We start from the raw sequence: 23,904 nt of genomic DNA on the forward strand, positions 1-23,904 counted from the left end.
TAAAAGGTGTGTTATCAAATTCCGAGTTCAGAGAACCCTAACTCCAAATCTCTAGCTCTTCCTAACTGAACGTTATACTTGTAAAATTTTGCAAGGTAGCTCCAGTGATAGCCTATGGGAGTGCTAGTTCTGGCAATAGTGAAAAATGAAATACACAGTATTTCACTATCAGGACATGTAAAACACTCCAATACATGTCCCATCTTTGACATACACTGCACCATGCCCAAGGGGGTATCTTGGGCCTAGCTTAGGGGTGACTTACAGGGAAGGTTATGGCCTGGCAAGTGGATGCACTCGCCAGGTCAACCTGCCATGTGTAAACTGTGCATGTGGACACTGCAGTGGCAGGGTCGAGACACTTGAAAGGCTACTTGTGTGGGTGGTGCAATCAGTGCTGCAGGCCCACAAGTAGCATTTCATTTACAGCTCCTGGGCACAGTGTATATGCCAATCATGGATAACCAATGATAATTTACACAGGGAGCACACATCAGGCTGGCAGCAAGCCTCCTCACCTTGCTAGTGATAGGATTCATGCAGTGATCCTAACAAACTGATTTCATATAACCTGTCAAATACAAAATAGAAGTGCCTAGTTACAATCTTTGGGATATACACATCAGAAGAGGAAAATACAGCTGTATTTAGAAGTTTCACATGTAAACCTGTTACTCTACCGCTAATCCTGGCATATTAGGCAACCATGCACAATTCATCAAGGAACGCAAACGTTGAGTTTGCTATCGATTTCCCTCCTCGCTTTTTCACATAAAATTATTTTCCCTGTTGATAAACCCATCTCCTACACACATGAGTTGTGTTGCACCAAACTTTTGGTGGTGTCCATTTGCAAGAGACATTTGCCTACCTTTCCCATTCCTTTCTTAATAATAAAAAAATCACCTCTTTTGCAGTCTTTTCTATTGGAGTAAATAAACCTCAATCTTGAAACTATTGCCACTCAGCGGGTCTTTGTATCGAACTGAGGCTGAATTCACAATTCTGCAAGGGTGCACAGACAGAATTTTAAATGTCGACATACACAAATATAGAGTTGAAAATATTGTGATACAGAAATAGACAGCAAGAATATCGTGGTCAAGAATATCCACTTGGAGGTAAAAAATATTGTTTAAAAATATCGGTCATTAATATTATTTGCAAAAATAGTTTAAAATATAGCTTTTTTAGTGTATGTATTTTAAAAGTATGTGATTTTTTGTATAAGTATTGCTTTTATTCTTTAATATACGCGTTACATTTTTAGTAGTTATTCATTTTAATTAAATTTTGCGTTTAGTTCTGTAGCGGGTTGATAGGGGAATAGGGTGGGGAGTAATTTAATTATATTACATTGTTTATTTATTGAATTTAGATCATAGTGTAAATTGTGGGAAATTATTAATTGGTTGTTAACTATAATAACTTGGTTATTATGTTAATTGTCTTTATTTAGGAGCAGGTTGTGGGTTTATAGGGAATAGGGTGGGAAGCAATTTATTTGATTAATAATTATTTGTTATTTAATGCGAATTAAAATATGGCAATTGTGTAACTAATAGATGTTAGTAGGGTTTATAGTGGTAAAGGGTGGGAAGTAATATCTTTAATTAGTTAATAAGTGGTTAGTTGATGTTAATTTATTAATGTTAAGCTAGTTATGGAAATTGTGTAATGATTTTTAGGTGTGGGTTGTGCTTATTGGGGTTGAAAGTGCAACGTTAATTGTTTAATTAGTATTACTTAATAAATTCATAAATATTTATGGTAATTGTTTAATTTTCTTTTGTGTGCATTTCGGTTTTATAAGGGTAAGGTTTGGGGAGTAAATTAATTTATCTGTTTTGATTTTTTAATTATATTTCTTTAATTGATACTTAATTATGGAGGTACATTTTTTTATTTTAAATGTGTGTTGTGAACTGTGTGGTGTTATAGGGTAGGAAATAAAGATTACATTTATGTAATTAATGTTTTTGATTATAAATATTTATTAAAATAGAAATTTGTAAATTAAAAAAATTCTAAGTATTTGTTAGATTTTTTAACAAGGTTTATCTTTTGTAATTTTTTATAGTTTTATATATTTTTTTTAAATCGTGTTGTAGTTTGTTTTAGTTTTGAACTGACTTCAATGGGAATATTAATTTTTACCCCTCTGCTATCCAACTTTTTCCCTACTGTTGCACTCACTGGAGTGGGAATAGTAATTTTTACCCCTCCAATATCCAACACTTTCCCTACTGTTGCACTCAATGGAGTGCGAAATTTAATTTAAAATACTATTACATATTTTAATTTATAAAATTTTATTAGATTTTATGTTATAGCTATATATGTAAAGTTTTATATATTTATAAATTTTAAAAATAAATTAAAATTAATTCATATTTGTTTTTAAGTAAATATATATTACATTTCATACATGTATGTTTACATTACATTTATTTAAATGTATAATAAATGCAAATATATTTTTTAAAGTTAATTTTTTTATATATAACATTTTTATATATAAGAATATATTTTTTTTAAACGCTATTGTACAGCGATAGTTTTTTCGATATTTTTATACTTACCATTATAAATATAGGATGTCGATATTTGACAGATATTTGTGTATGGGGATATTTTAGTTATCAATATTCTATTAGTGAACCAACAGATTGGTAAAATTACATCTCAAATCTATTCAATTTAGCAAAATCAGAATTCCCCTGGCTAAAGCATGCATAAATATCATCCAAGCGGTACAACTAATAATGCAGAGATTTTTTTTTTAAAGGAAACATGTACAAAGCAAAGACTTGTTTCCATGAAAGAAACACTAATTCTCAGCTAAAGTTGTGGATAGATTGAGGAATTTCAAATGTAGCTGGCATCAAACACAGTATATTGTGCAAGTTTACTATTTTTTCCCAAACTCCAAGGTAATATCAATTTTACAACTGGAAACTGCACAGTCAGGGCAGATATCTCCACTCAAAGATTAGACCTGGTCAGAGCTCAGAGTTGTTCTCCGCAGAGTTACCGAAAAACTCCACCCAATTTCAGAGTTCTGCAAGTAGGCGGAGTATTGTTCGGCCACCCCTAATGAAGTACCGGTGGAGGCTTAGAGTCCTTGGGTGCCAAGAAACCCTCATGTTACCACCAGTAAGCCCCAAACAGCAGAATTCCAGCACACCGAGACCCCACCCTCTTTCTCCCCCACAACTCCTTGTGTATTACTGGTTGGGGACAGTAGTCTAGGAGGCGAACGCACCAGTAAACTCTGCTCCGCCAGTGGTTGGTGTTCTTGTGACATCTGCTCTCCAAGCAGAGTGACAAAACTCAAACTTTGCCGGGAGAGCAGAGTGTCCCACCCAGCCCTAATAAAGATGGGCCTGTTCAATTCTTTTTATGTGGAGTTCCTTGCCCCTAGCTGCAGAGACTATGCAGTCATAAACATACAATTACCAGTTTGTAAATGGCAAAAAAGTAAACTTACACAAAAGTGTAAGGTTACCTTTGTGAATCAGACCGACTATTATGCTTTAGACTAGTCATTTGACTGGTCTGTACTGCTTACTGAATATTCTAGGGCAAAGCAATAGAGACTGAATTCATGTAATGTTGAGGCACGTAGCGACTGAGCCTAGTTGCACACTCCTCACATCTACTGTATGCCACCAGTCTATGTCTCACTTCAGACATATGAAGAAGCCCAAATGGACTTTCATGTATTCAATTAATCATTTTATCTAGACAAAAAGTTGCTTGCCATGATGAAGTTTCAGGATGATATGGAAGCCAAGAGCTTACATGCTGGGGTTCTTTTTACCATTGTAGTGGCCAAACTAAAACTCAAATATCCAGAAGGTAATACTGATTTCAGACAAGGGCTTGTACAATATGTACCTATGGCAACATACAAGGAATCCATGGTAAGACATACATTTGTAAAGGAGTAAAACAGCATGTGGTTTAAGATGACTGCTGTGGGATGGAAAAGTGCTCTGCATGGTAAAGCCATGTACTCGTGCCCCATATGCCCAACTGTACTGTTGTCTGGATCCCTAATCCGGACTGTCATAGGCAAACAGATCATGAATGTGATAAGTTGTAGCAACCAGGCCTTTTTACCATGTACCACTAGACGTGGCCTACAGGCTCACCTTTTTAAAAGTTCTGCTACTATGTGCTTAACACACCTTTGCCCCAAATCAAGTAGATGTGCAATACTACCCGTGCTATGGAGTAACTCTGATGGACGCATGTGTACCTAGGAAGGCTACAGTACTGCAATAGAGCAGTACAGTGTAGTAAGTGTGGATAACACAAGTATGCCTGAGAAAAATACATTACAAGAGATGTAGTGCTGTACAATGGAAGCATATGCTAGATGCATGTGTGCTTGAGTGAAGTACAATACATGAAGGGTGAAGTGCTGTGTTGCTCACACATTGCGAGTGTGCTGGAAGCATGTTTTTTGTAAATAGTACTGCCTCATTTAACATAGCAGAGCTTCAGTACTAAAAAGCGTGCACTAACAATACATGTGATGGTATAATGAATAAAGGTAACTGTACAGTCACAGCACACATTTAATCCAGCACTAAATGAATGTGCCTACAATGGTACATTGCATGGAGGACCCTGGGTTGCATTTTGTTAGGTCCAGGCCTGACTGGGGGAGACGTGGATGGGATCTTGCAGAGCTTCCCCTTCTCAGTGACCAGGACTGGGGTGGGGTTAGCCCCATCAGTCTCCTTGCTGTGTGAGGGAGATGCCAGGGAAACAAAAACCACCTGCTGTGGATCACCAGTGCCTGCCTGCCAACACCAGTGTGCCCTGTGAGGGTAATGAAAGCATTGGAGGGAGCAAGGTCTGGTGAGGAGCTCTACTGTAAGGACTTCATGGGAGGATTCGGCTATGTACTGATCAGCCAGCCACCTGTGTGCAGAACGGTTTTCAGCAACCACTATATGCCAGGAGAGGGCCCCAATAGACTGAGCGCCATGTGGGTCTTGCTACACCAATAAGGCTGTGCTAACCCCCTATGCCAGAGTGGGCCCACGGTAAAATTACTACAAGGAGTGTCAAGATGTTCTACTGCATGGGCCAGGCCCCTTGTGCTGGAAGAGTTATGCAACTATGCATCACAGAAACCCCATATGCCAGGTAAGGTTGCCTGTACCAACATCACCAAACGATTCGTGCTGCCACCCAAAGGAGGGACTGAGGCTCGAATACGCAGTTTGCTCCTGCCCTGCTAGGGACCTGTGCCCAACACACCATATAACTGCTGGAGAGGATGTGGAAGATGTTGCATCCTCGCTGGCTTCAGTGGGTGTTGAGGAAAGTGAAAGACTAAGTTAACTTACTGAGTCTTCACAAGGGAGAGAGCTGCTACAATGAGAGAGCCTGTGCAGCCAATCTTCTCTCACCTGGCAGGACTCGCGAGTGCAAGTTGAAGGTCATTGCTGAACTCTTCGGTGCAGCAGGAGTGGGTAAGACGAGAGCTAGACCAATTGGGCCCCAGTAGTGACGGGGTGAGAAGGGAGTGACTGCCAACCTTACTGCAGCTCCATAGAAACTTAACTAAAATGCCAGAGTCAAAGGGAGCACTTGAGTACTTAATGCAGCCAACTGTGAAAAGGGGAATAACCCTAACAGGTTACAAAAAGGCTGGTGGGACAATGATTCACTTGACTAGAGTCCTGGCCTCAAGGGGATGGGGTTGTTGCTTCTGAATGTTGTATTGATTTGAATCTGTCGAGTTAGAAAAAACAAACACTTGCTTGTAATAGAAAGTATTTGACTGGTCATGGATTTATAGTTCAAACCCTTTACAATTTGAGCTACGAGTTGTGTTTAGGGACCTGTATCTGCACCCGCTAACCCCTTCATTCTCCAGAGGGAGCCTGGACTGCTTGGCCACAGCCACCTTTGGCAGTCGAGTGCAGAAGGAGTACTAGGCGCAGTGGAGAGGGCTCCATAGGTTTGCCCTGCAACATCAGGGGTACAAGACCTCAACCATCACAGTTTGCCCCAATAACCTCTGCGTTGCCCCATGGCCCTCTGAAAGCGGTTACAACAACTGGCTCTAGATCATGGTCAGAAATTGGGTTTTTGGTTGGCTAGAGTATGCACATAAGCCAGACAGAACTCACCATTCTAGTCAGGGTAAGGGAGTTCCACACCCAAGATAACTCCTCACCCCCTTGGTAGCTTGGCACAAGCAGTCAGGTTTATCCCAGAGACAATATGGAAAGCATTTGTGCAACAAACCAGTGACAAATGAACCACAAAAATTCACACAATAGAATATGAAAAATAAGTATCTGTATTGCATACAAACCTAGACCAAAACTATACACCAATAATCACTTTGCCAACTAGGCAATTGTCAAAACATCACAGTTCGTGCAATAAGAGACTTGGGTTGCACCATGCAAACACCATCACTGCGCAAACAAATGCAAGTCCCGAAAAACTAGTTATCCTGAAGGCAAAAATGACACCATAACAGGGCATGAACTGCAGCAGTTCGGGAGAGAAAACACATGAACCATAACTGCTGGGCATAATACGCCAACCCAGCCAATATAAGGTAAAGCAATCTACATCAGGCATGAAATGCAGCACGTTATAAAATACATGAATTACCACATTGCACCATGAAATCAGAGCATGGTGTACCTGTGCTCCCATTACAGTTTATACAGTGATCCTGGGCACCATGTAGGAGGCAGAAGCAGCTGCACACCCATTATAATGAATACATAAGCTTTAAAACTTTAAATAAATGGCACATCCACCGAGGACTGTTGCTGTATTGCCGCAAGCAAGTGAAGGTACCTTACCATGGGTCAAAAAGCATACACCCCAATGAGATCTCGCTGGACACCTCTCGTCGCTAACTTCATCAGAGACCTGGGCCACCATGTGGACACTGTTCAGCTGTAAGGCAACACATCCTGGTAGCAGGCAGCTTGTTTGGCACAGAGGCCCTAAACCGAGCCACTGAGCAGGTACACAACTGTCCCTCACAACAACCACCACTCTTTATAGCAGGAGGTGCTGCTCGCTCATCACTATGCACGGTCCCGTGGTCTGAGCAAGTGTAGGATCTGCTTATTATGGTCACCCCCACTTTGCTTCTTTACACTGTTTTTGCCTAGTCTGACTGGGATCCTGCTAATCAGGAACCAAGTCCATCTGCTTTCTCCCTAAAATGTTGTGTCATGTACACTCCAAATTGGATACTCCCGTCAGTCCTAGTATATGGTACCCATGGCATAGGTACCCAGAGGCCTCCCATGGGCTGAAGCTAGCATTATGCCACCCATTTTGTATGGCCTCTCATGGATCTACAGGCCTGCCGTTGCAGCCTGCAAGTGGTACAGGTACCACTTAAGATTAGGTTTACTACATCTACGGGTCACTACACTTAAAACCTTGAAGTGACCCCTATAGCAGGCATTGACAATCCTGAAGGCAGGGTGCTTGGTTCTAAGTAAGAGGGTGCCACTGCACAAGCAGGGCACCCATGCAGCCTACAGAGTCCATTCTCCCAGGGTGTTAAAGCTGCAGCCGTTTGACAGAGTGGCATTATGCAACCACGTGATGACCAACTCTAAAACAGCTGAAAGTAACCCCATCGTGTTTGGTGTCACACATTGTAGAATCATATCCTCACACCGGTAACAGTGCAGGAGGTATGCTTCCACCCTCAGAAGAGAGCCTTGTGAGGTCCCTTGTATTCCCAGTACCAGCCTTCTAGTCCGGGCAGACCAAAAGGGTAGCTGCCGACCAGACATTTTTGCCCTTCTGCTGCTGAGCCAAGCTCGAGCAGGGGGAAGGCAGAATCGGTATCCTGTCACAGGTAGGTGCGACCACCTGTCAGACAGGGTTTAGTGTATTAAGCCAGGGTGAGTGCTCTTGCCAGCGACCAAATGTCTGCATGAGGGGCACATTAGGACCCCGTGCATAGTCCAGTTCAAACCAGTCCTGGGAGCCAGTGGCTCCTGCTCTGGCACAAAACTGGACAAAGGCCATGGGAGTAACCTCCCACTGTCCAAACCCTCCCCTGTGAGGGTCCCCTGAATCTGTCCAACACTCTACCATGGGTACAAAAGGGCTTACCTGGCTGTAAGACCTTAGATTCGACATGGACAAGATTCTGATCAAGAAACCACTGAACTTCAAGTCTTGACACTCTGGACTTCGTTTGGACCAGACTTGGTCTCCCTCTCACACTGCAGCATAGTCTGTGTGCTTGCACCATAAAGGCTCTGTGCAGGACCTGTGGAGCATAAAGGACAACCAAAGATATCTCCCTTGGAGATAAGGAGTCACTCCCAGGCACTAATGCAACTGACTGGTCTGCTGCTCCTGAGCTCCTGCAGACTCCGAAGGCTCCAGCAACACAGTAGGTGGGTTCCACGTCCCTAGAGGTCTGAACTGCCCTCTCACCAAATTGGAGGTCAGAATCCCTTGTGAGGGTTGCAATACCTGTACCCTGTGTATTTTGGCAAGTGCATATGCTTGTCTGCATTCTCAAACAATTGCACTGGGCTCGGAGTAGCCTCAACCTTTGGCATCATCTCCACCAAAGAACTTTGGCCTCCTCGCACTCGCTTTGTAAACCTGCTGGAGGTCCCCTCACGACTCCTGTGGGTCAACACTGCTTTTCTTGGGCTCCCCTGGTTGCTCCAGGCTTGCCCCCAACCCCTGTGCTTGGTGAGTCTCCTGGACCTTGCTGGTCCAAACCATAACCTTTCTTTGCCATCCTCATGGGTTGCCACTGAAAAGGCTTGTTGGTGCTCCAGCCAGACACGGATCCCTCCGCACTCAACCTCCTTTGTTGGACAGCTTGTATGCGGCTCCGGATCAGTGAAGTCTCCTGGTCCCGGTGGCTTCAGAGTCAAGACCCCCTCAATGCACCAGAAGCACCAAACAGAGGTGGGTATTCATCTGAGCCCCTGGTCACTCCCGAGTGACCCAGACTGTCCCCTCTGCTTTCAGGTACTCTTCCCCAAGAATCCACCTTTGGATTCCAATGGACACTTTTCTTCTTTCCCACAGTGGCCTTTCCTTGAAGTCCTCCATTGAGATCAACAGCAGTTTGACACCACTTTAGCCCTACTGACCCAGCTTCCCAGGGATAGGTAACTCCAGTACTATGGTATATACGGGTGGGGTGGCTCTCCAACCTCCTATAATCCAAAGGGCTTCCTTGTAATCCACTGGGAAGGGTCCGTAAGCTTTAAAACTGCAACCGCGACTTAGAATTGTACAGCGCATACGGTTGTGTTTCTATAAACAACCGCAATGGAGCGCACACTGCTAGCTCCTCCTCCGGGTTGCCCCATGGGAAGCTGGTACATGAAGTTCTTGAGTGGTTCACCCCAGTGGGTGCAAGTAAGTACTTGTTAAACAGATAATCTCTAGACCCGATACATGTCCCGGGTTTTAAAATATCGCCCGAGACATGGCTCGGGTTTCGGGATAACTTCCCTCCTCAGTAGAGAAAATAGTTAGGGGTGGAAGAGAGGGCCGCCAAGCAACCGTCAAGGGCCTCAGTGCCCGCACAGGCACGCAGGTGCGTCGTCCAGGAGCTCGTCAGCTCAAAGCTCAAGGGAGCCATTTATATAAACAACCGCAATGGAGCGCACACTGCTAGCTCCTCCTCCGGGTTGCCCCATGGGAAGCTGGTACATGAAGTTCTTGAGTGGTTCACCCCAGTGGGTGCAAGTAAGTACTTGTTAAACAGATAATCTCTCTAGACCCGATACATGTCCCGGGTTTTAAAATATCGCCCGAGACATGGCTCGGGTTTCGGGATAACTTCCCTCCTCAGTAGAGAAAATAGTTAGGGGTGGAAGAGAGGGCCGCCAAGCAACCGTCAAGGGCCTCAGTGCCCGCACAGGCACGCAGGTGCGTCGTCCAGGAGCTCGTCAGCTCAAAGCTCAAGGGAGCCATTTATATAAACAACCGCAATGGAGCGCACACTGCTAGCTCCTCCTCCGGGTTGCCCCATGGGAAGCTGGTACATGAAGTTCTTGAGTGGTTCACCCCAGTGGGTGCAAGTAAGTACTTGTTAAACAGATAATCTCTAGACCCGATACATGTCCCGGGTTTTAAAATATCGCCCGAGACATGGCTCGGGTTTCGGGATAACCTTCCCTTGGGGCGGCCCGGAGGAGGAGCTAGCGGAGTGCGGTCCATTGCGACGGTTGTGTTTCTACACTGCACAGTCCTCTAGATACTGTCTTAACAGTAAGCAGTGGTTCTTATACCACTATTTTAGTATATGCTTTGGTCTCCCCTGAAGCCCACTGTGTATTAGTACTACTTACAGTTGTGCTACTGTGTCGAGTGCTTGGTGCTACTGTGTAGAGTGCTTGGTGTTGATCTGCGCTTAGCAGCCACTGAAGTATTTAGAGTGTTCTAATCACATAAATGAAAGGAACCACACAGTTTACAAATACAGCAAGGTTTCATTCTGGTAAAACAAGCTTTAATATTCCTTCCAGACTGAGCCGGACGGCTGCTCTCCACAGCTACAACTTGGATAGCTTTCTACGATTAGATTGGACCTCTTAAATAACCATGAGGGTTGTTTGGACTGGCACAGGGTGCTCACTTAATGGACAGCATATACCAGGTCAACTTTTCACAGCAAGGCACTAGGGGATTGGTCATGCAGTACTTTTTTTCCTCATTCAGCTTCTCTCCAGCTGGGGAGGTGTCACAGAGAGCAAAGAATGCAGAGGGGGAGGGGGGGGGGGGAAGAGATAGAAATCTCAGAACTCCCAGTGAAGTTTCTTGGGTGCCTTCAGGGCAAAGAGGTCAGGGCTCAAAACGCGCCGCTCATAAAGTACTCAAACGAGTAGATCTCAGCAAGCTAGAACTACTCCATGAAGCGCCCACCACGGTGATGGACCGAGGAGTGCTCACCATATGTTTCCCTCGGAGGCTAAAGAGCAGTCACATGGAAGCCGCCAGGAGCAGACCAGTGATCACCACACGCTGAACTCCTAAGAGAGCACTCTGGGGCAAAAGAGCAGGGGAAACAGGCCAGCACATCCAGCAGTACAAAGTAGTAGTCTTCTTCCCCCTCCCCCCCCCCCCCTTCTGCCCCACAAGCAGCTGGCCATACAACACAGCAGGCAGTCCCAATAGTGGTTCCTGCGGGCAGCTCAGGCCCCTGGCAAGGTGCACCATGTAGGGCCAGCATCATCTGGTTACAAGTCCCACACAGCGTATAAAAACATGGGGGGGGGGTCCAGAGCAAAAATAATTCTACTCCAAAGTAGTGATGTGGAGGTAAACCCAAAAGCAGTCTTAGAAGTGTACAACACCCTTCAATACCAGCTCTAGCTCCAGACATCAGCAGTGGGTAAATGAGCCCTTTGTGAGGAGGGCCCAGCCTATACAAACGTAAGCGTGCCTCACCTCCCTCTCTCTCTCTCTCTCTCCCAGCTCATGAAGACCATTCAGTATGCAGATGCAAGCCAGTTACACCCAACCCTTCCTGTGAGATAGTCCAGAAAGTATGCACAAAACCCAGCTGTCACTACCCTAGATGTGGATTGGAAACAGGCTGCAAAGCAAAGTCATAAGCCCTGTGAAAGGTCTACTTTCTAAAAGAGGCATTTCTACCTTTGTACTGAAAAGCCCCAATTACACTAATAAGCAGGATTTTGCACCACTATTACAAACATGTTAACACTACTCCTTTCAGATCAGAAACCACTGCAATCATATCAGGGAATTCCCAATGCGAACAAGAGGAGCAGCACTCCCTGTAGTGGAAAATGAAATAGGGTGCTTGTCACTAACATGACACGCCACATGTCCTACCTTTCACCTACACTGCACCCTGCCCATAGGGCTACCCAAGGGTGACCTCAAAGTAAAAGGAGAATTTCAGGCTTGGAAAGTAACTTTCAATGTCAAGTCAATATCAGTAAACTGCAAGCAGGTCCTGCAGTTGGAGGCCAGAGGCAGGTTTGAAAGGCTACTTCTGTGGGTGGTGCAAGCAGCGCTGCAGGCCCACTAGTAGCATTTAACTTACAGGCCTTGGGTATGTGGAGACACTGTGCAAGAGAATTACAGGCAAATTAAATATGCCAAACAGCTGTAGACCAATCACAACTTGCTTAAGGGAGAGAGCACATGCAGTTGAGGCACTTACTGCCATTTGGTGCTAGAGTCCTAAAGCCAACAAATAAAGGTCAGAATTTTTTTTTTCCTTCAAATAAAATACAGAAGGAAGGCAAAATGTTTGGGGGAATAAACCTGCAAAGAGGACCAGGTACAACAATCAACAATTATCAAGCAGCCTAGAACTAGCCCTTAGAACACAAACACATGACACTGCATTGGGACTGGTAGTAAATATTTTTATTCTAGGTCTTCAACACTGCTGTTCCGCGTGTATGATTTACTGCGTTGCTTCCAGAGCCTGACAAACTGAACCAAAGCAAGACAAGCCACAGCAAGAAACACCAGGAACCCAACTGCAAATACAGCTGCTCTGGCCCATCCTGGTATCAAGGGTTCTTCGAGAGCCTAAGGAGGAAGAATGCAAAATTTATGTAACATTAGGTAAACTAGATCATGGCTACTTCACTCACTCCATGCACATTGTAATTGAGGAGTACAGATGGTAACTGGTGCAGTAGACCCATTCTTTGCTTCACTATAATTCTTGGAGTTGGCTCCATTTACCCAATGCCCACCCCCGCAAGGTTTAATGGATGGGGCAGAACAGCAAGTTCAGACATTCACATTATTGGTGATTAATGTTGGACCATGCACGGCAGTATTTACATCTTGTTCTTCGTGACTTAAAGCATATTTGCAGCACTGCCCAACATGGACACAGAAGGCATCCTTCGAACACAAGTCCTTAATCTGAAGCCATTATACAGTGGAAAGCACTATTAAATGCAGCCCCCCCCCCTCCATGCCTGGTGCCACTTAGTAATTGGGGAGGAGAAACTCTTTTCACATACCTGCCATCTCTCCTCCTTTGACAAAGAAAACGGGGCCCTCGGTCACAATATTCACATCCTTGGTCAACAAATCCTCCACCATTCGCTCTACATAGAAAGAGAAACAAGCAAAGGTTGCTCAGAATTCAAAATTGGGGTCCCCAACGTAGATAGTACAAGCTAGAGGCAAGGGGACCAACAGTGTGAATCAAGGGGGAAGCAGTGGGGAAGCAGTGGGCCAATTAGCCCAACATCAACCACCAGCTCCCACCCTGGACACTGCTTAATACAGAACATGCAAGGACCAAGTCTTACTCTTCCTTGATGGGCAGGAAGGAGAGCAGGATGTCTGTGCGGAAGGGACACACACCGAGGCACTGCAGTGGAAGAAGACCTGCAAGAGAAGGTGGGATAAGGGCTTGAATACTCCACCAGCATCTATACCAGAAGACAAGTCCTTCTGCTGTGGCAAAAGGAAAGTTATGCAGAAAACAAAGTGTAGCCACAAGTCTGCCAAAGGAGTTAAAAAAGTGACATGTAAAAGCCTGAGAACTAACCTGGTCCCTCAAATTCTGCTGAGCATCACCAACAAAGGTGAAGGTGCTGACGGCAAAGCGCTGGTAGTGCGATGGAAATTGTAGCTTAGAAAAAGCAGCACTGTTGAAGACCTGCGTCCTGTAATTATCTCCAGCATAGGGACATCTGGATGAAAAATGGAACATGGAAGTCAAAAAAACATGACAAATCGACAGGCAAAATCCATTCCAAACCTAATCCCACACTCACCCTGCCACCAAGATAGGCCACTGTTGACGCTGCATGCGATTACGGGAAGGGGTGGCCCAGCACTCGTTCAGAACCAGCACCAAGTTGGGGTCTGTTCGCTGCAGAAGCCGAACCTCCACAAATACAGGCTCCCGAAGGACCTTCAGCACCGGATACTCGCTGGTTGTGTAGTAAGAACTGTACATTTGATCTGTGTAGAAATAACTAGAGGTTAGCACCAATCGCCAGGCTAGCGTGGCCAGTTATACGTTCTATTCAGTGATACGCAAGACAATTGGGTCCTCTATGTAGTAGCAGCTCAAACCTGAAGAGCTTCTCTGGCGATCTTCAATCTGCTGCAGCCAGGCTGGAAGTAGATGGAGCTCTGATCTCATGACCAACTCAATAATACATCAAAGACATCCAACACACAAATGCACTGGCAAAAGATACAACTTTGACTGGGTATTAAAGCATTGGTAAAGACATCCCAGTTGTTGGGAAAACCTCACGCCAGGTCATTAGACAATTCGAAGGTGAAAATATTAGGACTAGAGACGGATTAATTTCGGGTGGAAAATTTTCTTCCTATGTAGAAAAAAACTACAGACACCGATAATACATTGGGGAGGGGGGGGGGATCGTGAATATCGCTGTTGGTAAATGACTATGGGAGATCCTTTGAGGGAAGACATAATTGGTGCTTAGTTTTATTTTTGTAAAAACGCCTTTCAAGTGTCTTCACCAAGGGCAAGTATTGCCACACATCTCTCCCTACAATATAGTGACTACGAGGAAGTATAAATGTTAGAACCGGCGGTCTCTAGTTGGCAGAGGTATACACTTCTGACAAATAGGGACCTACCAACTCTAGTCAGGGCAAGGGGATTACACACTCAGATAACCCCTGCTACACCCTTGGTAGCTTGGCAGAGCAGACAGGCTTATCTCAGAGGCAGTGTTTTAAGCATTTATGACCACATACAGTAATAAAGTGAATACACTACAGATGGACACGACACAGAAGTTATTATAAAAATAGGATTTATATAAGGCTTAGCACAAGACCAAATATCAACAAAAATATACCACAGTCTCAATAAATACTCTTTGGAAGGAAAAATAGTTCAAGTAAGGTTTCTTCTTGGTAAATAGTTCTTTAGCAAAGTATTCTTCTGAGCACAGTGTGGCAACAATGTAACCCCCACAGGAGTCACACGACGTCGAGTCCACAAGATTCCCAAGGTTCAGCGTCGACCGCGAGGAGCGCTACGTCGAGCCTGGAGTTGCAACAGACCCCACAAGTACAGTACCTTGAGAAACGAAGAAAACGATGATCCACGGCGTCGAGATGTCGGCGTCGATCGTGCCTCAGAGTCGGGTCAAGCCGCAGCGAGGGATGTCAGGCCGGAGCAGCGCTCACGGCGTCGAGAAGGGAGTCGATGCGATCAGCAGCGGCGTCGGGACGGGGGTCGCTTGGAGGTGGAGCCGATACTCACTCCTCACTGGCGTCGATACCGGCGTCGAGACGGGGTCACTTGGAGCCGGGGCCGATACCCACTGCTCACTGGCATTGCTGCTGGCGTCGATCGGGCCCGGCGTCGAAGGCTCAGGTCACGGGAGCCGTTACTCACGATGTCGAGCTGGATTCGGCGGCGGCGAGACAGCAGATTTTCCCTTGTGTACTGGAAACACTTTCCAGCAATTCAGCAAATGGTGAAGTCCTTTGGCCCTGTGACTTCAGCAGGAGACTGGCACTCTTCCAGCCCTTGGAGATTTCCTAGCAAGTGTTCAGAGAGTACACACCAAGTTCCTCGCTCCTTGTTCCTTGGCAAAAATAAAGAAGCAGCTTTCAGGTTCCTCCACAGCAAAACAGCACTCTGGCAGAAAGGGGAGGCAAGTCCTTAGATCAGCAGGCTTCTTGTCCTTGGTACAGGTTTCCTTGTCAGAAGTGATCCGAGTCTTTGGTTCAGGGGTCCTTCTCCTATACCCCTTTTCTCCTTTGTTCCCTTTGTCCAAGCAGGGAAATTACCCCCCCCCCCCATCTCAGGTTCGTTGTGGGTGTTGCCAGGCAGAGGCACCTGGCCTATTCACTGAGCAGGGCAGAGTCCTCAGCCGCCCAGCAGGAGGCGGAGCCAGTATTGTGTCAGGCAGGGCAGGCTACTCTTCCCTCACTCTATGTGTAAATGCCTCATTCACCCCACACTGACTCATTCAGACCTCGGGAGCCACCCAGCCCCTGACACACACACCAAACCAGCAGAGACCAGTGGATAGTTGGACAAGAAAATAGCCACTTTCTAAAAGGGCTATTTTCAAACATAGAATTTAAAAACCATCCATCCTAAAGGGTGTGTTATTAAATTCCGAGTTCAGGGATACTAAACTCGACCTGCTACCATGCTCCCTGAGTCAGATAGATTATAATGGAGTGAATAATCAGTCTGCCCAGTCTGGCCTATTGGAGGCAGGTAGCCCTTCAATAGTGAAAAACGAAAATGGCTGTAATTCACTATTAGGTCATGCCACACACATCAGGGCATGACCTACATTTTACCAACAATGCACCCGGCCCTAGGGCCTACCATAGAGGTGTCTGAAATGTGGCAAAGTGAAGGTTTAGAGACTGGCAAGTAGGTTTCCTTGCCAAGTCGACATGGCAGTCAGGGACAGCACGCAGGCACTGCAGTGGCAGGCCTGAGACACATTTTACAAGCTGCTTCTGTGGGTGGCACAACCCGTGCTGCAAGCCCACCAGCAGCAGTTAACTTACATGCCCTTGGCACACGCAGTGCACTAGACTAGGGTCTGAACAGTAAGTCAACCAAGCCAATCAATGTAACAATTTAACATAGGGAGCACTTGCACTGTGGCACTGATCAGCAGTGGCACAGTGCCCAAAGCACTAATCCAGCAAAAACATCGTAAACAGAGGAGGCAAACAGAAAAAAAAAAAAAATGGAGACTCATGCCAGGTCTAACAATAAACTAGAAGGGTTCTGTATCCAGAGGAAGGCCATAGACCCTGTTGGGAGGTTGAAAGGATAACGGAGAGGTTTCTCCTATACACGATAGGTTTTGAATCGTGCCAAGAGGACCCATAATAAAATTTAGGCGGGCACCCACTTAAAATCATTCTGCACTAGGGATCCCTCTTGAAATAACTTGGGATTCCCACATGCAGCATTTGATCAAAGATTTTGTATTTAGCAAAACTTTGAAAAGCTCTAACCTTCTACTCAGTTTTTCTAACCCGTCTACGAAAAGGCAAACCTAGTCTTTGACATAACTTGGTTAAAGTGTCAAAGCTTTTCAGGAAAGGCCTCAAGCCCATTAAGAATTCTAATACAACCCACTATAGGACCACGATAAAAGATGCATTAACCATCTGGTCGGCTATTCAAGAACACGCTTGAGGCCCTGTACCTTTCGCGAGCCTCATCTCCAGGAAAAGGGGTCCAGGGCTGCTCACTGGCAGAGGTGGTGGTAGCGTGAAGACTTCCACTTGCAGTGGGACAAAAGCACCGCTGGTCCTGCTGCTGAAGGTGCAACGCACGGTCAACCTGAGGAGTAAGAGCAGAAGCATAAACGACTCAATGCAGCGGGGCAAGAATCAGTACAGAGGGGCACTACTTAATTTGAGTAGGCGGGAGGGGGGTCCACCAGCACATTTTTGGGGAACATCACGCAGATGCAAGCAAAAGGCAAAACAGAAAGGGGAAGAGTGAAAAGAGGGTCAGCGAGAAAGCAGGGATCGGCAAGAGGGAAATAAAGGGGCAGAAGTGTCTGGTAGTGGGTTAAAGAGCCATGAGGTGGATTCGGCAGTGCACAGTCCTATTTGGTGAAACGTTTAAAAGCATAATCGGACCAGAGCTTGGGCTCTAGCTTTCATCCATAATAAGTTCCAAGCGGGCTGTTCAAGGATGATGAAAGCGCAACCCTTGTGTCACCTCCCCAGATGCAGACTCCAAGCTGATCACCCATATGGGGGAGAGGGGGGGCAAAGTTAGTGGACAGAAACTGCTATAAGGTCCGACCCTGCACCCTCCATTCCAAGAGCTTGTGATCCACGGATACACAGATAAGTTAAGCAAGCGTGGAGAAAAAAAACCAAAACAAAAAAAAAAAAACAGGACAAGTGTGCTTACCACAGAAGCTGGTGAAGGGAGGCTGTAAAGCCCTGTGCATGTATGATTTAGGGAGCATCCATTCAAAACCAGGTACTGGCTGGAGTACAGAACCCTACAGTCATGGGCAGGCACTCTTGCAAGGTCCTTACACTGTAGGACACGTGAATCTCAAGGACTCCGTCACTATAGTTGGCCAGCAGTGCCTCAATTTATGTTATTAGTGCTCAGAGCCACGAGTTTGTAGGGGCGCCATGCACAAAACAGCACCAGTCCAAGGACCGGGGGGGGGGGGGGGGGGGGGAGAACCCCGCACACCACACAAACAAAAAACCTGCTTAGCCAGTGCAAAGGCCTGTCAGATCTTGAGATGAGCCCAGAGCCCGCAGTGTCAAGAAAGGCAAAGTACAAGCTTGAGGTGAATTCAGACTAGAATAAAATTAAGTCAAAACGCTCATATGACCAGGACCAGTCAGACTGCCCCTAGAGAATGGGCAGGCCATGAGCCCCATTAAGGTCTTCCCTCAAAAGAGGTTTGTAAGAAACAGATGGCTCCATGTGCACTCAACCCCACGTAAGGATTAATCGACTACCAACGGTAGGAGATATTTAGGGGAGCATTGGTCAGTGACTAAGATGCAGATCCAAGTGGGGGATTGGGGGGCTGGGCTTTGTACAGAAAAATGGCCTCCTTCCTAAATGGAGGTGATGTGCCCAAGAAGTCAACCTTTATAGGTTCCTAAAATAAAAACCCACAGAGGGTGCGACTTTGAGGACTAGTAATGTCCGCACTAGGACTACTTTATAGTAAAACAGAATCAAGGGCAGTGGTTCCAAGAAAAGGGCTGGAGCCAGTTACTTATGTGCGGTGACCGTTCCACAAACTGGCACCAAGGAGTCCTCAAACACCTCTGGTTCGGTAGTGCACTACTAGGAAGACATGTCATCGCCCTGTACCAGGCTGTTCAGGAAGCCTGTTCAGATAAGCTCTTGTCCCACGTCCAGCAAGGAGTTCAGTACAGGCACAGATTAAGGAGTGAGGTTGTGGCAGAGTAAGGTGAAAACAAGTAAAGGACATGTACATAGAGGGCTAGGTGAGGCCGACCGCTCTGACACAAGGATTGGCATTAAACAATTCTTAACCAAGGGTGTCCTATAAGGTCTTGCAGTTGCAGGGAGGTTGTTCTATTGAAAAGGGAAATGGCATGGAAGCCCCCCCCCCCCCCGGATCACTCACACAGACAAGCACCTCCTACTTAAATGTCCCATTTCCCACCCCAAGTACAGTCACCCATCAGGGGCACCTTACCTGAAGGTGCTGTCCCTGGTGATGGAGGCCCCCTTCCAGGTCACCACACTGTTGAGCGCGTCCAGTCTGTTCTCATAAAAAGTGGAGTCACCATCGACCTGTTGACGAGATGTACAGAGTGAGCAAAACAGTTTACTGAGACCTTGGAGAAGACAGAAGTAACTCAATCAGGAGCCTGGTGCTTCACGAACTAAAGGCAGGAGAAGTGAAGGGACTGGAAGACAGAACAGTATAAACTGTGCACGATATGCATCGATTAAAATATGTACAGCTTTACCTGTAGTGATTATAATGTGCTAGAGAAGTCCAGTAGACTTAGATGTAGAACAGTCAACACCCTAGAGTGAATAAGTGCTTACTGGGAAGTTCCAGGTGGCCATTCGCCTCCAATACAAGTAGCACCCCCACAATCTTCCACCAATCCCTATGTCAGAGGCTTCCACATCAACTCACCTGGGAAACACCACTGCAGGACAAGGGGAACTGGTACAAGAGAAAGGCCTCGTTTTGATGCGATTGAAGTCCTGGGCAGGCACTGTTCACAGTGAGGAGACGGACGGAGCTCAGGTTCAGAGGTGGCACCACAACGTCTGCAGAGATGGCGATGGTCGCTTGGCCTTCAGCAGTGCACTGGGCAGTCACTAGAGGGATCAAAACAAAAAAGTGGGCAAATTTGATCGTTCTCCATGGCTGATCAACCATTTTTTACCAGTCAGATTTCCTACGAATTTTTTCCCCAAAACGTAAACATTTCAGAACGATTAATAGGAGAGCCCAAGATGAAGCCATTAAGTAGACATAAGGAGCCACAAAAAGCAGAGCTTTCCTCAAAAACCTGACAGGACTACAGGACCTGGTCATGTTTTGCCTCGTACCAGACCAAAGACACCTTACCCTGCCTAGGTATACACGATTCCTCCCAGACCAGCTCTGTAGCTGCCCAGAGTAACGTCTGGGCAGGGTTGGCCTGGCAGATCTATAGAGGTAGTTCTTCAAAGATCAGACTAGTCCAAGATCTTTGGTTGAGTTTTCCTTCACACTCCACGCCATCCTTCATTCATGGGCCTTTCCTTTAAGTCCTCAATTATGAAGTAAAGGTTTTTATTAGGTATCACACATCCTAAAGTAAATGCTGCCAAGACATGCCTTGCAGATTGCATGGGAGACGGACTGTCTGCAAACGTTGGCAGCACCAGTGATTGAAGAAGGCACATTGGAAGATTTGACTGATACAAATATGCCCAATGGTCACCAGTTGAAAAGGTCTCCAGGAGGAGGGAAATTCTCAGACCGTGATAATATCTGCCCACCTCGGCAAAGGATACAAATCTTTCCAAGTCGCCATTGAACGATGCACCATTACTTACCCACTGCAAGTTTTTGGAGCAGGCATGCAACGACTGAATAGCCTCCCTGTGACAGCAGCTAAAACTCATTCTAGTAGGAGGGCCTGTGGACTCCGGTCCAACCACTAACCAAACAAATCAACTCAAACCTGGCTTTCCGAAGTAGCACGGGGTGGAGGCATCGGTCGGGTCATAACAGCAGTCGAGCTCCTGGCAGGCAGTCCGGGTGATGGGCAGACGGCCACAGAGCAGCCGGTCTACTCTGGCGATGGAAGAGCAGACATCAGGACTGGGAGAATCCATGGCTGCAAGGAGAGACGGTTCAAGTCACCACAGCGATGACCGTAGTCCCCTCTGAAGGCGGTTACTGCCAAAGACCACCTCATACTCACCAGGCAAGGCTGGGCACTTCAGGCGCTGCTCCAGAGTGACATTCTGTGTCGCAAAGAACTCCTTGATCTCCAGGGTCATCACATACTCTTCATCCTATAGGAGAAGAGGAGAGAGAGTACAGCTCGCATCCTCCCAGGACCAGGTTATGTCCCTGCGCTACTGGGAAGAAAATGCACCCAACTGACAAGCCCCAGTCAGGGAAAAACTGGTCTGTGTGCTGGTTTTCCAGTTCAGGCTGGACTGTTTGTGTGGCAGAGGCAAGATTGATTTGCCCATGGCTCGGTCCAAACCGAGGTGGAATGGTGTGCAATAACAGAATGCAATTACAAGCGGCTGGGGTAAACTCAAGCCATAATTTTTGTACACTTCTTTTAAAAGGCAATCCCTGCTGCCTCCCCCATCCCTGCTGCCTCCCCCATGATGGAAAGGTCAGTCTATGCCCCCAGTGAGTCAGACTCCCCCACCCAGGAAGATGAAAATAATGAATTGTGAGACCAAAGCCGATCACCCCCCCCTAGCATGCTGGTAGCAGTGGCGCACTCTTTAGTTTACAAAGCTCCTCACCTGCTCACTCACGTAGCACCCTGTGTAGTCCGCGCCAATGACTAGAGAGTCATCTGGTCTCCGACCAACCCAAGTCCCGCAGTCAGTGTCGTTCTGGAGAGCATGAGAGAGCCCGGCCGGATCTGGACATTAGGGAACAAAGAACAGTGAGCAGGTACCGCCCTTCAAACCATCAGATGCCACCACAGCCTCTGTCCAATCACTATTACCAGCTTAAAAACAAAGCAACTTCACCACGAGGCCCACAGAAGCAACTCCAATCAACATGAAGCCACAGAATCCCACGACAGACGATCTCAGCAAGAGCCACTGCCGTGGAAAAGCAGCAGTAGGACGCGTCCTAGAGGTGAGCTTTAGCCAGCCGGACTTCCCTGGGACAGCAACAGACGGGAGGACCCAGAGCTTCATCCCGCCTACCCCCACACACGACGAAAATTAATATACAGTCCGGCTGTGAGCGCGAGATAGCCTAGTGTGACATATTCCTCTGGATTAGGTCAATTTACAGTGAACACATCCATTGTGAACCCCCCCCTCTCCCCAAAGTATTGAATGAGAACAGCCATAACGAGGTTGTAAGACTTTTACTCAAATGCAACACCTTCGCAATACATCTGCCAAATGCTGCATTCTGGGACTTGTAGGCACAGTTATAAGGTGCAATGCAAAACCAGCATTTTCGACGTGTGATATAGGAGCAGCCAACAGATGGGGCACTGCATCTTTGTAGCCAACACACCAATTTCTCACAAAGCGATCACTTGATTACCAAGGAACCTAACGTGATCTATATATATATATAAATAAATAAATAAACACACCCACCTAAGACTTTAAACTCAGAGGATGCACAGTTCCACCAACCCTCCTAGTGCCTCACTACACTCAAACCCCCTCCCCCGCCAAACTCCAATTCTCCTCCTTACCTCTCACAGACACAGTGAAGGAGACGTTGACCGCGGGCGGCGGAAGCACAAACTGAAATCCGCGGAGGCCGCAGGTCAAAGAGGAAGACTTTTCATCGAGCACTGCTTCCCGCGCTGCCACCTCAGCACCAAAAGCAAGTCGAAGACTGTACAAAACCAGTAGCAACACCCCGCATGCACTCCCAGTCGCCATCTTAACCTGAAAACCCTGACCCAAGTACCACAGGGTGTGACCTTATACCCTGAGACCTCAGGTCCACCAATCCCCGAGCACACGAGGAGGGCTCATCGGAGCACCCTGTCAATCAAGTCGGCCACAATAATCACCTGATACCCATTGCTTGCCAATCAGACATGCTGCAATCTCAGGTAAAAGTCACACTATATTAGCACATGGCAATCCTAAAGCATAACATTTATACTCCGGTACCCCCTTCCCCTAATTCTATCTTTAGACATCTCAGGCAAGGGCTTGAATAGCTCAGCCAGTCCAGATTTTTTGTTTGGCATTCCTCGTTTTATAATGGTATAAGGAGAACTGCAAGCCCCAGAATGCAGAGCAAGAATGTATGAACCAGGGGGACGTGAGAGACCTGCTTTCACTGGTTCTAACTACGCTGCAAATGCGATCCTGGTACCCTAAAGCTGAAAGTTATCCCATATCAAAGAGCCTGGCAGTGCAGATTATTACCTCTTATTGCGTTGTAATCTGACACATTTTTTTTAATGGATTTACGAGCAAAGTAAAAGTACAGGCAAAGGGCAGCGTGAACTCTCTGGTGTAGGTCCATGCGTGCACCTCTGTTGGTAAACATGTCTCGTGGCCGGCTGGCTGCTGCTTCAGGCGAGATTGTCAGGGGGTGTCCAGTGAATTCTGGGACTTATATTTTCAGGGTGTTTGTAACAATCTTGCTGTAAGGGGCACTGCGCACTATGAGAAACAAGGAGACAACACAACTGAATATTAGATTTCAGTCAGAAAGGTTACCTGGATTATTTGCAAACAACTCCATGGCCCAGATGAACTACCATGTACTCTTTTGATGTTTATGTTTCTGCATTTATTGGTAATTCGTAGGCATATGATGGCGGGGCTTAGAATATGTGCTGGTGCCGGGGCATTTTAAACTAAGTGTGGGGATTTGATAGCTGTGCCTGGGAATCTGAGGCACTATTTGGGCATTTAAAGATATGTCCGGACCTAGGATAATTGTGGATACTTGAAGAAGTGCCTGGTCCTCTGGGTGTTGCCAATGTGCCAATGTATTTGGGCATGTGATGTGCAGGGCTCTGTGTCCCTGGCCCACTCACCGTGAGTCATCCTGCTCTTAGTTTCATCCTTCTGGTCAACCTGGTAAGTTTCCTTCAGAAACTTGTTTCTTTAATTGCATGATGGAACCCGGCATGTTTTTATATATTCTTCCATAATAGAGCCCCACACCTGTTGACAGGTAAAAGCGTCCACCCAAAGCGAAACCCTTATCA

At 46.4% G+C, this 23,904-nt stretch overlaps 1 protein-coding gene across 1 annotated transcript; it reads right to left on the minus strand.

Moving 5' to 3' along the window:
• Positions 1 to 12,378: 12,378 nt before the first annotated feature.
• Positions 12,379 to 22,641, minus strand: LOC146801818 (zona pellucida sperm-binding protein 4-like). The gene is made up of 12 exons (XM_085621315.1): positions 22,420 to 22,641; positions 21,494 to 21,615; positions 20,929 to 21,022; positions 20,686 to 20,841; positions 19,644 to 19,831; positions 19,191 to 19,288; positions 17,181 to 17,317; positions 13,776 to 13,965; positions 13,547 to 13,691; positions 13,305 to 13,383; positions 13,011 to 13,097; positions 12,379 to 12,564 (listed from the first exon to the last, which is right to left on the minus strand). Exons 1-12 carry the CDS (start codon positions 22,610 to 22,612, stop codon positions 12,437 to 12,439), a joined length of 1,617 nt encoding a protein of 538 aa, XP_085477441.1. The 5' UTR covers positions 22,613 to 22,641; the 3' UTR covers positions 12,379 to 12,436.
• Between the last annotated feature and the right edge of the window lie 1,263 nt (positions 22,642 to 23,904).

Source organism: Triturus cristatus, chromosome 8 (assembly GCF_964204655.1).
Source record: "Triturus cristatus chromosome 8, aTriCri1.1, whole genome shotgun sequence".
NCBI lineage: Eukaryota > Metazoa > Chordata > Amphibia > Caudata > Salamandridae > Triturus > Triturus cristatus.

Coding starts and splice junctions, on each gene's coding strand:
- LOC146801818 (XM_085621315.1), bottom strand. CDS start 22,612: ATGGCGACTGGGAGTGCATGCGGGGTGTTGCTACTGGTTTTGTACAGT. Junction 13,384..13,546: donor AGCAGAATTTGAGGGACCAG/GTTAGTTCTCAG, acceptor CTTCTCTTGCAG/GTCTTCTTCCACTGCAGTGC. Junction 13,098..13,304: donor TTCCTGCCCATCAAGGAAGA/GTAAGACTTGGT, acceptor CTTTCTATGTAG/AGCGAATGGTGGAGGATTTG.